Source organism: Bombus terrestris, chromosome 16 (assembly GCF_910591885.1).
Source record: "Bombus terrestris chromosome 16, iyBomTerr1.2, whole genome shotgun sequence".
NCBI classification, from domain to species: domain Eukaryota; kingdom Metazoa; phylum Arthropoda; class Insecta; order Hymenoptera; family Apidae; genus Bombus; species Bombus terrestris.
Genome location: NC_063284.1, coordinates 4,302,866 through 4,319,559, shown reverse-complemented (window position 1 = coordinate 4,319,559; position 16,694 = coordinate 4,302,866). Strand labels below are relative to the sequence as shown.

General features: G+C 35.5%; 1 protein-coding gene across 9 annotated transcripts in view; it reads left to right on the top strand.

The window, feature by feature from the left end:
* LOC100651665 (rho GTPase-activating protein 100F) overlaps positions 1-16,652 on the top strand; it is a 66,668-nt gene extending 50,016 nt beyond the window's left edge. For 6 of the 9 annotated variants that reach the window (XM_048413280.1, XM_048413277.1, XM_048413281.1 and 3 more), the window contains one exon: positions 410-16,652. In XM_048413280.1, coding sequence (XP_048269237.1) covers positions 410-667 — 258 coding nt within the window. In that variant the 3' untranslated portion in view covers positions 668-16,652. The remainder of the gene's footprint in view (positions 1-409) is intronic. The other 3 variants (XM_048413284.1, XM_048413282.1, XM_048413285.1) reach the window with 2 other exon arrangements.
* The last annotated feature ends 42 nt before the right edge of the window (positions 16,653-16,694 follow it).

The following is a 16,694-nucleotide window of genomic DNA, read 5'->3' as shown; positions in this document are numbered from 1 at the left end:
ACACACAAATCATAGATGTCTCATTCTACATAGGTGAACACATTTATTTCCATACATCCCAGGACCATATCTCACTCATCAAAAACAAGTCACTAGAAGTCACCTCTATTATGAGAGTGACTTATGCTTCAACAATCCTTCAGCAGAACCTTCACAATAGAAATACAGAATTCATTTTGCACACAGCCACACCACAAATTCTTTAACCCTTTGTGCAACAATTTGAACAAACACATGTCTATTCAATTCAAAATTCAAACCTAGAAAATCAGACCTGGAACCTCAGAAAGTCACCATATATAGAGTGCGAAGGGTTAATATTTATCAAACACAAGCACGCAAAAAGAGTCCAAGGATTGCGTGATTAATGGAAAACGACGCTGGTGATACGGCGTCTCTGTTCATATAGGTGATAGTCTCGTCTCCCGGTTCACCTAGCAGTGAGGAGTCGGAAGCCTCGCCGGAACCGATTAACAAAAGCCTCCTGGGCGGCCTGGGACTCGAAAAGAACAACGAAGGGGCCACAGCGAACTCGACTGGTCCTGGAACAGAACAGATTACGCCAACCAGCAGTGTCGACACCGAGGAAGGAAATACACCACATCCTGAAGAGGGTGAGAAGGGCGTCGAGGGTGATGCAGAGGCCAGCGATGACGATCGACATTAGCACGTACCCAATACGCATTAGAGTCTCGTGAAATATGAGGATTTAATCGGGGATGTGCGCCCTGAATAGCTTCGACGTCTTCGTTTTACCGATAGTTTGGAGAATCTTGCGTTTCTTTTTTTTTTTTTTTTTTTTTAAGAAGATGAGATTACTAAGGAACAGTGTTGGGCATGGAATAATGAATACATTGGAAAATTAAAATTTGTTCAACTAGGAAATCACCTGGATTATCTAGTTGTCAGTTGTTAATTGTTGAAATAGACTGTAAACAGGCTCAAAGTCTGCCTACAGTTTCTCTAAATTTATTTATTATTTGAAGAAAGTTTGGCTAGCTTTGAATCTTGCCCAATACTGATGCATGCGTATTAAGAGACTGACAATGAAACTTGTAATAGAAATATAATGGATTTTGAAGTCTGTTGGAACAAGATTGAAAGGGTTTTGTTGCTCACAAGTGTGTTTGTTTGAAATTGTTTAAAAAAAAGAGAGAGAGGTTATATTCTTAAAATACAGCTTATCATTCAGAATTGTATGAAATGATAAACATGTTAAGAGTTTCTGTTTCATTTTAATCAAAGATTCTCATGATGTGTTGATGAAAGCTGAAAAAAAAGAAGATATACTTTCTACTTCTGATTTCTCAAAGATATTTAACGCGTTGACTGCTTTGATTTAAGAATCTAACTACAACACTTGTATCGTGAAACGATTTTTCAATCTTTAATAGGTATCAGCTGCTCGTAGAGCAGCAAAGAAGCGAAAACCAAAGACTTGAGTCTTAATCGATGCTGTATTACCTAGTGAAATAATTTCTCCTTGAATGTTATTATTGTTGGCTGTGTTAGGAAGATGGTTCTCTTCGTTGTGTAACGTTGTGTTTTGAAATATTTATAGATGTTTTCTGCGGCAGTCAGCGCGTCAAATCGCACATATATCCCTCTGAGAATATTATGTTCGAAGAACATATAATTTATACAATGAACGAGGCTGAATATTTGTCGCCAGACGCACAATATAAGCGATCATTGTTTCCGAGACGAAATGACGCGCATAATGGGACCACTGCGAATATTCGTTAAAGAAAATATCTTCGCGAAAAAACGAGATTCAGCGCTGAAATTGACGATCTGACGACTGACTGAAAGCCTTCTGCAAGTTTTATAATACGACTAAACAAAACCTAAACCAAAGAAAAAGAACTAATCGAAAGTTATGCTAATATTTAGAAGAAGATTTTACTCTTTAGCTGCGATATATATTATGATTTCATAATGACCAAAGACTGTAACAGGTTCCTAGTTTGAAACTTCTTGCACAAAATTTGACTCCTAGATAATTTTGGTCTCATTCAACCAATAAAATAAGTCGCCATATGCAAGAGGAAATAATTCTCTCTTCCGCAGCTGAAGAGTCAATATTGTAAAGTTTTTGAACTTTTCTTCGAGCACAAATGCCAGAAAAATTATCAACAGTTGAACTTTTTTTCTATTCTATCTTGAGATCAGTCAAAGCTTCTTTCAAAAACCCAACGGTTGATCAAGCAAAAATGGAGCCAGTAGACAAGAAACTAATAGAGGAAAGGAGGCAACGAGTGAATAGTTGTACGACAGTGAACATCTCTAAACATCCCCTGCGTCCTAAATTATGCACAAATCTATTTTACCGACTGAGAAGATAATGTCCAATGCATTGAACAGCAAAGAAAGGGGTACGAATGGAATACAAAAAAGAAATCTCGCGATTCACCGCGCACATCCTCAACTGAAGGAGAGACTCCACCGTTTCTCCAGTCGATTTTTCAATAAAATTCATGGTGTTTCCCGGCCGGTCGAGACTGAGATCTCACGCGAAAAAGTTCCAGAAGAGTTTCTTCACCGGCGAAGCTAGCTGCAGAAGAAGAAAGGCGACAAGAACTGATCACGCTGACTGGCGATGGAAGAAGAAAAGAAAGAGCGATATACAGGGAGGACAGGAGATGAAACAAAAATAAATAACCAAAGAGAAAACATACACACACAAAAGGAAAAGTTGAATAAGAAACATACACACACGTAGAGACATATAAGGAAATATGAAGATGATGAATCACACAGACACAACGGTCGATTTATATACAATATACTATATATATACATATTATATATACACACATAGGCTAGTCACGATATACATGTGCTTTTGATAAAAAAACTATTACTTAGAGGTTAGCTAGCCCTCGTATACAAAACACAAAGGAACTGCTGATGTACACGACAGCTGCGTCGCACATATACATGCATATATGTAAAAGGAGAAAAGAAAATAATTGAAAAAAAAATGAAGGATGAGAGACAGGATGCAAAGTATAGGTGCACGCAGACGATAAAGTTATACATAATATATATAATGTTCAGCGCGACAGGAGTCGAGGAACCGACTCCATGACTTCTTGTACATGTTGACAATAGCAAACCGACGAACGGAGAAGAAAGATAAAGGAGAGATTGGATCAGAATAAAAGCGGAGAGCCAGTGGTAGAGGAATAGAAACTCACCGAGAAACGATAATAATTAAACGGTTAATTGTAAACTTCTAAACGATTAAAAAAACATAGCCAGTATTATAATTGTGTACGTGAAGAAGTAAGCATTTGAAGAGGACGAGCCGGGAGAGAGACCACCCTTCGGTCAGGGTATTCCCCGGGGTTCGTTTGTTCTACGATCTCGTCAACGGGGACACGAGTCGTTATTTGACTATTGTTACTGTCATTATGGTTAGTTAGTATAATATTGTTACGTACAGACAGTAGATTTAAATAGACTTCATGGTAATTAATGACTAGTCCCATTTAAAGCTTATTATTCTTTTGATCTGGCTCTTAATATGGAAAACAAGTTCTTAATCTACCTTGAGATTTCACTTATTTTATCCTCACCTGGAACGAGTAAGAAGTGCATTACTAAAGCTGTTATATGTCAATGAAGTATTCTGAGCCCTCAAATTAATGAACCCAATGTTCACTTTAGTATGGTTATTGCGACAAATTCCAATTAGTTAAATGGCATCATAACTATTATATGTCTTCCATCGCATCCCAAAACACTCCTAATTCCTGTATTTTGCACTACAAACTCAGCACACAATCTATCCCAATAAGCACCATAGCTATAATTTTTATTATTAAATAGAACTGCAAACTTCTAATCTTTATTTTCATTTATTCTCGTGCAAACTATGCATCTATATTTCTATATTTATAACTTTGTTCATTAGAATCCTGCTGCACTTCCTTACTGAACTAGTTATAGTACCCGTGGCGCTAGTATCGCTACTGGCAATGCTCAGCGCCATACAGTTATTTGACGATATCTTCTCAAACAGGACTAAATTCCCAAAAATCTACCGTGTGTTCGTAACAATATGTATAAATAAACGTTTATATGTATATATGTATATGCAGAATGAGTCCTCAGACGTTGTCATTTAAATTAACTTTCCTGTTGATCGATTTAGGAAGAGAATAATTTAATTCTTATTAACTTAAACGCGAATTTCAATTAAATAATAAAATGTTTCAATTTCAACGATAGAGCGGTTTGAAACATTTTTTTTTTTAAATTAGTAAAAAGTTATTTCACATGACAATTTCCAGCGACTCATTCAGCACGAGATAGTAACTTTATTCAATTTAAATATTCTTACCATTTCGGGTGGTATAGAAAAGTGGTGATCAAACGTTTAATACAGTACTTAATGTCCAGTCATATAATGGGAATAGCTTTTTGTAAATTTAAACATAAGTTGTTCGAAGTTACAAGAGAATTGCAAGGAAGCTATTTCCATTACAAGCAGTAGTTTTTAATAAACACCACTTTTTCATACTGCTGAAGACTAAGTACAGGTGTTTCCTTCGATTGAATAAAGCTATTATTGAACCCTATATAAATAATGTATAAATAATACATCGTGTATAAATAATGGTAACATTAGTATGAATGTTCACTAGCCCTTTGGAGAGGTTATGTGAACAAAATTTTATTTTAAACTATTAATCTAGTCAGAAAAGGCAAAAATATCATTTTCTATAGTTAAGAACAATCCTGTATCAAAGACAATGTTGATGAAAGCACCCTGTTCAAAAATATTTAGTACTTGAAGGGGTTGACTGCTACGAAATTGCTTTCTCAGCTCGTGTCCTCGTGAGTGAATGCAATCTGTATAAATGGCATACGATATACTTATCGTATCAGCGTTCTTCAACAAAACATTCAAGTTCTTGGAAGTTCATACTATTAGATGATACATCAAAATAATGATACAATATTTCCTTTAATTCTCTTCTTTTTAATTCTGTTGCTATTCAATGACCCGAAATTTAAGAGAAAAAAAAGGAAAAAGGAAGGAAAAGTGATTTTTTGAGCTCGCTGAAGTTACATGAACAAAAGTCATCTAAAGGAAAGTACAAGATCAAGATGATATTACAATTACAATACCCATATTACAATTTGGCGATAGTTGAAGCTATAGTTTAAGGTATCCTATAAATCTCTCTGACGCCGCTTTTTTATCTTAATTATTCCTGAAGATGGAACTTTACTTTTTGATCAAATAGTACACTAATGCACACATAAATTCCAATAGGTCAGGGGCCTGCATTGTAATTGTATCATAACAGATATATACAAATTTTATCCCAGGGATATTCTCGAGTCTCATAATAAAGAAACTTTGACTTACTAGGTTATGTTAAGCTCGAGATACAAACCAATGCGGAGTCATAAGTATATATCACTGTTGACTTATTGAAAAATGCTGTTACGATACAAGAATATATCTATGCATATAATATATTTACACGTATGCTATCGCATACGCCAGTGCGCTCTCTTTTTTCCGCACAGTGTTAGTTTAATTGGTGGCATATCGTTAGAGGATGTCACCAGGGGCGGTGTTTGTTTTGAGTAGCCGAGATTCGAGGGTCATTGTATAGCTCATTGTCTGTGTACCATAATTCGCGTAGCCATATCTCCGATCTTATCGAGCCCCCGACTGTTTCACTATCGTTCGATGTGCAAGCGCCACGGAACGCCGGTCCCTTCTTTTTTATATTCCTCCTTTTCACTCCGTATATTTTAAAATTCCATTCTTTAGTTCCATGTTAGTGCCATTTATATATAATAGTTCTATATCGTGTAAGTACTGTATGATCTCTCGTTGTCATCATTTTGTAAGAATATGTAGCGATGTCTACTTAGTGTTCCTAACCTAAAATTATAATAAGCTACAATATGGCGAGAGCGTAAAATCAGGCAAAGTAAATGTATTTGAGTTGTCAAGGTAAAGAATTTGTAGAAACATAAGCCGAAACTTTGATCAGGGCTGCATGAAGAAATTTTTATCGCGAAGATATTTGCTTATTTTTTATAAAATGTATATAAGAATTACCTTTTAAAAGCCAATACCCAATAATAAAACTGACGTTCGTAATTCTTAAACATTGTAATACTGTTTTATCAATTGACTAGAGATTCTTCAATTTCTGAATTTATGTTAGGTAAAGCACTCGTTATTTAAACGGTGAACCGAGCCTACTTATATTCTACTTTTTTGGTTATATTCGTCTATTCAAAAACATAAAATTGTATAGAAATTGAAAAAGGACCTTATAAAAATATTGCTATATATACAATCTCTCAAGAAGATTCTGTATAATTAGGCTCATATAAAAGTTGAATTATCCATGTTTAAAAGAATTATCGCCCGTCTATAGATTAACCAGGATAACCTTACTTTTAGTATGTAAAGCTTGTCAGAATATTCTCGGCGGCCGGCGTTCCTCGACGTTCCTAATTTTTAGTAATAACGATGAAATCACGCGCCCAGAAATACGCGTACCATTAATTATAATTATACATGAAAGCACACTGCCGCAATTTTGTATGATTGACTGTTGTTATATATACCTATACCTACATATTATGCTACGTATACATAATTATTAATTGTGACTCGAATCGAACGATTGGTACGTGTCTGATGAGGGATTCCAGGTTAATAAATTCAGGTTTCACGCATTTGTATCTTTTCCGAGCGTTTTCGGTTTGTTCAATCTGAAAAAAGTGCATTTAAAGGAAACAAAAGGCATTAGAAACGCAATCTTTGAGAACCCAATTGTCAGAAATTGAATTTCCAGTGGACTGTTGTGTTCATCAAGTAAGATATGATGAAGAGGATGATGCAAAGAACATTTCTTATCTAATAAACGTATGTCCGATTTTGCTTCCTTTTTTTTTAATTATAAAACGAATTGCTTGCTGCTAGGCATCAAATACTCGCATTTTCAAACGTCAACTACTTGAAAACAAAACAAAATCGGATATATATCTATTAGAGAAAAAATGTTTTTTTGATCAGCCTCTATCTTCGCCCGATTAATCCATACTTCTGAAATCATTCTCTATATTTCTTGAGCATGAAGAAATATAAAATATAACAAAGGGCAGATAATATATAATTGAATACCAAAGCAACAGATGGACTGGCCGAAAGCAGAATTTGACAATCAGTTTTTAATCAATTGCAAGACATTTCATTTCGATGAACAATTCGTACGCAATGAAATATTCGTTTATGATGGCCTGGAGATCCTTCGAAAGACATCGTATCGTTATTAATGGAACCCCTTGATCGAAAGAACCGAACGAAGGAACTGAGCCCAATGTACTGCAAGTTCGTGGCCTCGACTTCTCTAATTCCTTTCTGAAGATCGTATTTTCTTTCGGTATCTTCGGTCGGCCTCTTCTTTTCCATTCCAAGAAGACTCAGCGAGCAATTGCTTAAAATAAACTAAAGAAATATTAAAAAATTGTGGAGAATGAAGAAGGTTTTGATTCTAATAATTCACAACGAAACTTCTGAGGAAGAAGAGGGTCGAAGAGCCACTCATGGCTTCCGTGAGGATTCATTTACAATGTGTAGAGAAGAGAATAGAGTGGAAGAGAAACGAAGTAGAATAGACTGGTGAGTGAAAGAAAAATGAAAGGAAAAGCAAGAAAAAAAAAACGAAGCAAGGGGCGTAATATCGATATAAGAATCTAATTTTTTATTATGCTCGCATTACCTGATTCTCTTGCGCAATCGCGTTTCATCGAACAACCAATACCATGACTGCAGACGTTTCTTCGGACGAATTTTTGCGCAAAATGAAGAAAACTAAAAGAACCCAACGGCTTGTATTTTCTACCGTGGCACACGATCTTCGAGCGATTTTATTCTTCTTTACGATAACCCCGCGATATTTTATAGGCCGATTATTTTGATAAGCTCGAGCGCGCCAATATCTGGAAGAAGGAGGCGCGTTTGTCTTGCTGCGTACACGATTCACTGAAGCAGGGCCGTCGAATTTTCACTGAAAAAGAAGAAAGTAATAGAAAAGGAGAAAATATGGAGAGTATGCATTGCAAAAGAAAGAAGATTCAATGAATGGCGAATATAGTGATTTTTAAATTCTATATCTTCTCCTTTACACTTTGAGTAATGTGTTAGAAAAAAATAAAAAACTGATTAATATTTGAACACTAATAACTTATCTCTAGATAAGCTATTTCTATGAAGCTTGAAACAGAGAAATGAAATTGTAAAATAGATATGTAGAAGAAAAGAGCAGAAGAGGAAAGCAGGACTTCTTTCATGAGAGAAAAGGCACGAAGAATTTTTAACATCTGTTTCACTGTTGAGGAATAAAAATTCCTTGTTAGCTTATAATCAACGAAACACATTTATTTTCAAGCTTTAGGAAAGACATGAAAGAAGAAGAAGAAGAAGTAACCTATTCGACGGTTCTGAGTATTAATTCCGCACAATGAGACTAGAAAGAAGTATCAACAAAGCCTCTTTGTATTATTTTGAGGTTAGGAGCGCGTAACTTCTTCAATGACTCGTGAATACCAGCATCGTTTCTGATTTCCCCGTATACAGGTCTTTTTAATCGTCGAATCCTAGCGCTAACATATATTGAACTACGTATATACGATGGACCATGTTTGTCATACTGAAACGTTTCTAAAAAAAAAAGCAAAAAAAATAATGTGAGAGAGAGCGAGAGAAAGGGAGTGAGATTGAGAGAGTTTTTCCATGATTTTTCTATGATTTAGAAGCAGACAGTAGCCAGAGTTGCAATTGTTGCATTCTTGAAAAAAAAATTTCTCAAGGAAGAAAGTTTAAAAAAGAAAAGAAGAGATGAACGAATGAGTATAACTATCGACTTTCTACGATTCAAACTTAAGTAGTTCGTATCATATAGTTTCTAGTTGTTCCTCAAAAATCCTCGAATCGTCGCGAGGTTCATTCTGAATCATTCAACACAAACTTCTTCGATGATCTACCTTCAATACTCGTTTCCTCGATTCGATTCATACGAAGATCCTATTCAGTGTTGCATCAGATTACTTTTAGAAACGAATTAGGTATTCCAATCGTTCGTTAATCTTCTTTTAGACCTAAATAGATTTTTCATATCAGACGCAGGTCAGTTTAAAGAAAATGCTACTTCATTACTACAACGAAGAATAAAAAGCCAAAGTCTGACTCTAAATATACCTTTCACCTCTCCAAATCCTTCTATGAATAGTCTAGAAGCAGAAAAAAAAAGCTACAGCACCTAAAAAGATGGATGGAAGTTAAAGGGAAGAGGAAGACAAAGAAAACAGCTCACAGTGAACCTCGAGACGATTTCCAAAAACCAGCTTGGCTACGATTTACGTTGTTCTTCCTTCATCCTTCCGGTAGACGATGATGATCTTCAATGAAGGGGAGGATCCTGGAGAGAGAGACACAGTGAGCAGCACAATGCGCTCTCAGAGCGCGAATCTTAGAGAATAGTCATGAGGATGATAAAAAAACGAAGCGGAGAAGATATTCGAATTCCTCGAGCCGTCGTTCACCATGACGTAGACGTAGAAACGACGAACTTCACACTCCCACGTATTCAGTGCTCAATGACTCCAAAAAAAACGAAGCAGCCACACAGGATAGTAAGTAGTTGGCAAGTAGTCGAGTTGTCTATACAAGAAACGGTGAGACAGATATATGTATACTTTGAGTCAGTAGACCAAGCAACGAGTTAATTATGTACAGAGAAGAAAGACAAAAAAAAAGAAGATGACTAGGAAGAATAATTACATATTCTCGAAGAATACTTAGTTCTTCTGTCGTTTTCTGAGCCCCACATCTCGGGGGATTCGATGATGTACGAAGCGTTCTCTTCTCAATTCACGAAGAAGTTGACGATGACGATGATGCAGAAGTTGATGAAGCTAGGAGAGATCAGTGAAGCCTGTAAATAAGTAGAATCTCGTTCGTCACGTATTTGGACTTGGTCTTTGGTCACGGATGCGCGCGACACAATTCTATTCAGATAAAATAGAAGAGAAGAGTATTATATATATATATATATACACATACACAGAATACACGCGTACCAGGGTCGAAGCTGGCTGTCCTGGGGCCAGGTTATATTCTCTCTGATCCATGATGTACAGTTTTGGAGGCCGTTGAGAGGCGTGAGGGTCCCAGAACTGGATACGACCGTGCATAATGCAGTTATCTTCAGAAGAGTATAGCTTCTTGTGTAATTATGTGAATTGTACGTAGAAAGACACTTATCTCCAAGGAATAGCTGCGAACACATATCTCAAAGCCAGAATTCATCCTATCTGGTGCAGAGGGAAAAATGGATACAGACGGATTCAGAATGATGGCAACGAGGTGTGGGCCCTCCTTTGAATATTAGAAACTAGTTTCTAGCAAGGAACTTGCCGTGATCGGTCTTGATCGCTTTCTTCTTTTCATTTCTTCCTGGTGGAAAGTGGTTTCTTGTCTGATCGATGGACTCGGAGACAATTAAGACTCTCCCAATGTAAGATTTCATCCTTCTACTTCTTGTCACTTAACCTAGGAAATAATAAATAACATTCGGTTGTAACGTTTTAGGTTAGGTGTTTTGAAAGATAGGGAAATTAGTCAGAATTGGGCCCACAAAATCTTGAAAGTGATTTAAAGGTATCCGCCGATCAAGGTTCTGCGCTTGATCGTCTCCATCCTTCATCGAGCAGGGGCATAATTAGGTCGTAGGTTTTACCCTAAAGCTTTCATCGTCCTACATATCATAGAGAAGAAGAGATCCTTTTGTTTCTGTGGTAGAAAGATGGGCCTACGAAGAAAATTCTTAAGGTTCAGCGGAGTACTTAAATAAAAAGAATGAAAGTGAGTGTGAGAGTGAGAAAGGAAAGAAAGAGAAAGAGAAATATGCAATTAGGAACTCGAAACAAAAGAAAAGAAGAAATAAGAGGGCCTCTAGTAATTGATAGGGAAACGAGCCGCGTTTCGTGACAAACGAGAAACACGCTTTTTAGGATTAGTCGCAGCTTCGACCTAGCCCCCCAAAAATATAACTAAATAGCACTTTCTAATGTGCACCCTGAAATTCTTCCCTTTTCCTTAATTATCGTGAGTTCTATCCCTCAATGTAAAAATTTTGTCTCGAAAATTCATTTACCAATAATATAATATTAGTAATACATCTATTAAATTTAATTAATTCATTGTAATATTCAATTTATGATCTTAGATCCTTTTTTAAATTTTCTTTATTACTTTATGATGAACCTTATGTTGTAATTAGAGCTCTCGACAATAATAAAGGAAAAGGATCTGATGCAGCTCATCGAATCATTCAGTTTTCCAACATATCCATCTTCTGACCTCGTATTTTCATAAATCAAGACATATGACATGCACATCCTCATCTATAAGGTTCGTCGACAAATTATTTTCATAATCAGACTGATCTACATCGATCTCATACTGTCCTTATTCGATAGCTACTATCTTACAGTATTACAAAGGTCGGATTCTTTTCTCCTTTTTCGTAATTCCCGCCAGAACCAGAAACATTTTTATACAAAGGAATTTTTATGACCCGAATAAGCGACAATTGTCAACCCTTTCACATGAGGGTTTTTTTTTTTCTTCTGATATCGTTTATGGAAACAACTCCTATTGCTTTCAGATTGTTTGACAATAATCGTGACTGATGAATACTTAGAACGATAATTATCGAGCCCGAGAACTTCATAAGGGGAGAAATACTGATAAAACCAAAAAAATAAAAAAAAAATTTAAAAAAAAGAATAGGAATAATGATGAAAAGTTGAGTATTAATTATTAAAGTATGCGCAGATAACTGAATCACACGTGTGGAAGGGATGAAACACTAAGATAAATTTGTATTTCAACAAATGGTTTCTTCATTCATTCCATGTTAATTGACGATTTTGTATCATCTTTATTATGATTTTTACAGATTAATATTTCATAGGAATCTCTACGTAAACATGTACATATAATCAGTGCTTAGATCATCGGATCTCCACACACAATATCGCTGTCAATCACTGTCATGTGAAGGGAGAAAAAGTGAAAGAATAAAAAGCTTACGATTATTTAGAGAGGAGCCTGTGAAACTCTCTGTTAATAGAAATAGCGTGGATGAATAATTGCAATTCACTTGTTGTATCATACACCTTGATTGAGGAAGTCTGTTGCACATTGGTTACTGTTACACATAGAAGAAGTTTAATGTTGAACACTTTAGCCTGATATCGATGAGACTCCAAACATACACACAATTTAATTTAATGAAAGACTAACTTGTCAATGAAGTTAATGATAAATTTGAAAGAGCTTTTTCGTTTATAGTGTTTAAATTCTTGTTAAATGTATAGCCCACTGTGCAACCAATTTCCTCAGTAATTTTAACATCTATAGGGAATGATTGGTAAACTGTTATAGGAACGAATGAATAAGAGTGAGAGGCAAGCATACGTGTCTGGGTGTGGATGAAAGAAACAAGAGCAAAAAGACGATACAAAGAAGCCAGGCGATTAAATCGCCAAGAGAATTGAAAATTCTAAGTGTATAAATATATTTACAAAATCGAGTGCATCGAGTGTTATGTGTGTAGAAGAGTCAGAAGATGAATGACAGAGCGAAATAATAAGCAAGGAGAGAGAGCAGTGAGCTTGGAAGAAGGCGAGTGAAAGTTTATGTGAATGTAGAATAGGTAACGAGAAACTAGAAGGTATAAAATACTAATTTTAGAAGGAGGAAAGGGAAAACGTAGAGATACTACGAAAGAAGGGAAAGAGAGCGGATAGGACAGTGATACGAACAAATGATGGATGAGTGCTATATCAGTATTTGCGCAACAACAAAAAAAAGTTAAAAGTCCCAACTTAGAAGCGTATCATGAAATAAATTTGACTCGAATTTCGAGGATCGATCGATCCTCCGATCGAAGCTGCTGAACGATCCAGAAGACGAATGTGTGGCTAAAAGTATGAATGAATGAGCAAAAGGGAGGGTGGGAACGAGGGAGGGAGGGAGATTATATATATATATATATATATACATAAGACAAGAAAGAAAAATATATATATATAAATTATACATATAAAAATGAAGGAGAAGAAAAAACAACTATCGTTGATCGCTATACCAAGCAAGTAGATATATATATATTATATTGAAAAATATATAGTAGCGTGTCAGTATAATTAATTACAATTTGTAAGTGCGCGTCGCGGCGCGCTTTTACTAGAGACGCCCATTGACCGCTCATGCGAACCAGAGAAAAATCAACTATGAAAGGAAAGAAAAGCATCGATGAGAGTGTGAACACAAAAGATAGTGTCGAATGGGAAAGTAAATGAAAATGCGTATCTTGTGTGTGACAGTGTCAATTGTAAATGCGTCCGGCTTTCTAGAAATTTTGTCTTCATCTAGGGATATTTTTCTAATCATCAAAGATCTCCCTTGAAATTTTAGATCTTACAGTTTTCAACAGAAAATTTATCATAAGTTGGTAGCATAACTAAGTAAATTTTCCTTAGATCAAAAATGTTACTAGGTGTCTATAATAATTTTTGTTTTTTAAACGTTGGTCAAGCCGGACGCACTCCAAGAAGATGTAGAAGCACAGTACGCGGATACAAGTACAGCAACTTCAACACCAAAACGAAATAGAATTTCCTGCAATATAACAGAATTTAGATCAATTATGGGAATTCTTTGTAGCTAGAGATTATAAAATATTCGTATTCTTCGCTGTTTTTGCGTGTCACGCGTATTCGTTTGTCCAAGTCGCTTTGAGGTCCGCATCGTAACGAACATTCTCGCGATAAAAAAAGAAATCTAGGAATAAGATGAAAAAATCATTATGGAATGGGTAAAAACTCTGTTTTTCCGATTTACGTTATGTTCAGTGTGTTCACACGTGACCGTAAGATTTGCGCATTAGTGAGCCAGGCACAACGGGTGAAATGGAACTTCTGCTTTCGAGGACTGACTTTTTTATGTCGTTCTAAATAAATAATAATTGTAATGATAAAGATAATGATAACAATAATATTAATAGTAATATCGATAACGATAATATTAAAGAAAAAATAAATAAATAAATAACGATGTGTGCGTTCGAATTGCTAATAATAATTAATAATAATAATAATACGTATACCTTAAGGCACGTTTTCACCCAGCGTGTTTGGCCATGGTAACCTGTTTTCCATTGTTTGTGAAAAATTTATTGCGTCGCGACGTTATCGATCTTGATGACGATCGATGTTTATTAATTATTCAAATGATTATCAATAGTAGAGCCCATTCGAGGTAAAAAAAGGCCTTCACACTCGAACACCTAGTTACAACGATCAATCTCGATTTTTTCATTTGCGTTTTGCAGTGGAAACGGGTATACAAAGTCATCTAGAGAAAAATGGAATCGTATGAGAAATTCCCCAAGTTATTAAATATTACGTATGAATAATGAATATATTAACGACAAAGTAAAAAGTGGTTCGAGTGAGAAGGATCGATTAGTTATTAATTAGCCAAGAATTGGTTAAGCTGGAGGCCACACTTTATTTTTGTTTCATTTCACGGCAAGTAGACCGCCAACCTAATCGATAATATCATTAAAAAGAAGTAATAATAATTTGACTAATTTCGAACCAAACGAAATACTTCAAATTACAAAAAAACGTGTAATTTCATTATTCTCAATAATATAAATGATTACTAGAAATGGAATTCTAGATATAGGGAATATTAAGTATACGATATTTTCTATCGTGATCACTACTTCCGTTATCGATCATAGGTTGGCAGCCTGCCGGCCAAAAGGTGACGCTTGATAGCGAATCGATAAATCTCGTGCAAGTAAATGAAAAGAAAAGCAAAAAAAAATGGTAAAGAATAGGGTTCTAACGTCACCGATTCCGGTGATAATTTAGTCAGTGTTAAGTCCACATTAATTCAAGATGGAGGATCGATGGTGTGCGCGATCATTGATCGAATTATAAATCAACAGTAGGACATATTGTAGAGCGTGAGAATTTCAAAGAGGTAGTACTACCGTTGTTCCGTTGATCGTTTTTAATAGATTTTATTGTGCCGTGACCGCATCGCGTGCTCCTGCTAAACGTTCGTTTCATTGCTGAAAGGTAACAATAAATAATTGACTTATTAACAAACAATCATCCGGTGACCTTCTTAAATATCTATAATTACCCGATATCATTCTGTTCACGTTAACAATGTTACTATTTTTAATTTACTAGGGGATTTTGGGAAGTGCAACATAAATCCTGGGGAAAATAATTCCAGAGATTGGCATAATGTATAATAGAAAGTATAGACAGTTCTTTTGCAATTTAGGAGAAATTCTTGCTCCTGAGATTATGAAGACGTAAAGAATTTAGTCAATTAGGTGATCTTGTAGGATATTTTCCTCAGGCATGATTCCATTTATCCATTATAGATTTAATTTTAATCGCTCTATTCAATATTTAATCAAAATTTGTATGGGTAGGAACTATAAAATTATTCCAAAATCAAATTTGAATTTTAATTAAATATTATGTAATATTTTCTCTTTAATTTTTAGTTGCTTCAACGAATTGTTCTCTTGTTTAATAACATGGAATTCAGTTTCACCTACTGCTATCTAAAGATATTATGCATAACTTGGTACGACCACCAGGTGCTTCGATCAGATCTGGTAATCTGAAAGAATAAATTCCCTAGGAAGATCGATATCGATCTTCCGAAGAGCAAATTTTAAGTTTTCGTATTTCCAGTAACAAAATGATGATCGTGAGGTTCCACGGGACGCGGCCACGCTTAGCTAGGACTATTTTTCTAAGTTGCAAAGCATAATAAATTAACGATGTTGCATTATCGTTATTAGAGTATATTATAATGTACATTGATATTTTAACTAGCCGAGTAAGTATGAAATAATGTTACAAATCATAGTAGACGAGCTCCATATAATATACACACACACATATATATATGTACGCGCGCGCGCGCGTGTGTGTGTGTGTATATATATATATATATATGTAGGTAACCTTGGTTGCGATCGTCAGCTATCGACTAATCGTGCCGGTTCGCACTTGAGGTCGGTGTACGCGCGCGCACTGCGACGCGCTCATTAGCCTGATATACCTATCAATAAAAACTGAAAACGTCGGCGAATATAACACGTAAATGAGGATTAAAAGATCATGAGATACGATTTTTTGCGAGTTAAAACACGCCATTTTGAGTTCCAGCATCGATCGATTGGCGATCAAGAAAGTACAATGGATGCGAATTATCTGAGAGAAAAAGGAATATCCTAGACGTGCGTACCACGAGGCTGGAACATTAATGAGCGTATGCGTGCGTGAAATATAAGAGTGATTGAATACGAATGGGAAAAAGATATGATTGTGGTCTTTGACCAGAGAACAAAGAGAATTAAAAATATGAATCGTTTTGTCAGTCACCTCACTTATATTATACAATGTCATATTACTATGCTGCCATATGATATAAATATATGTCTACAGTAAGGAATATATTACTAAAACATTATAAATAAATATGTTATAAGTAATTACATTCGTGATCGAATCCCTTAAACTCAAGGATTTCATTCCTT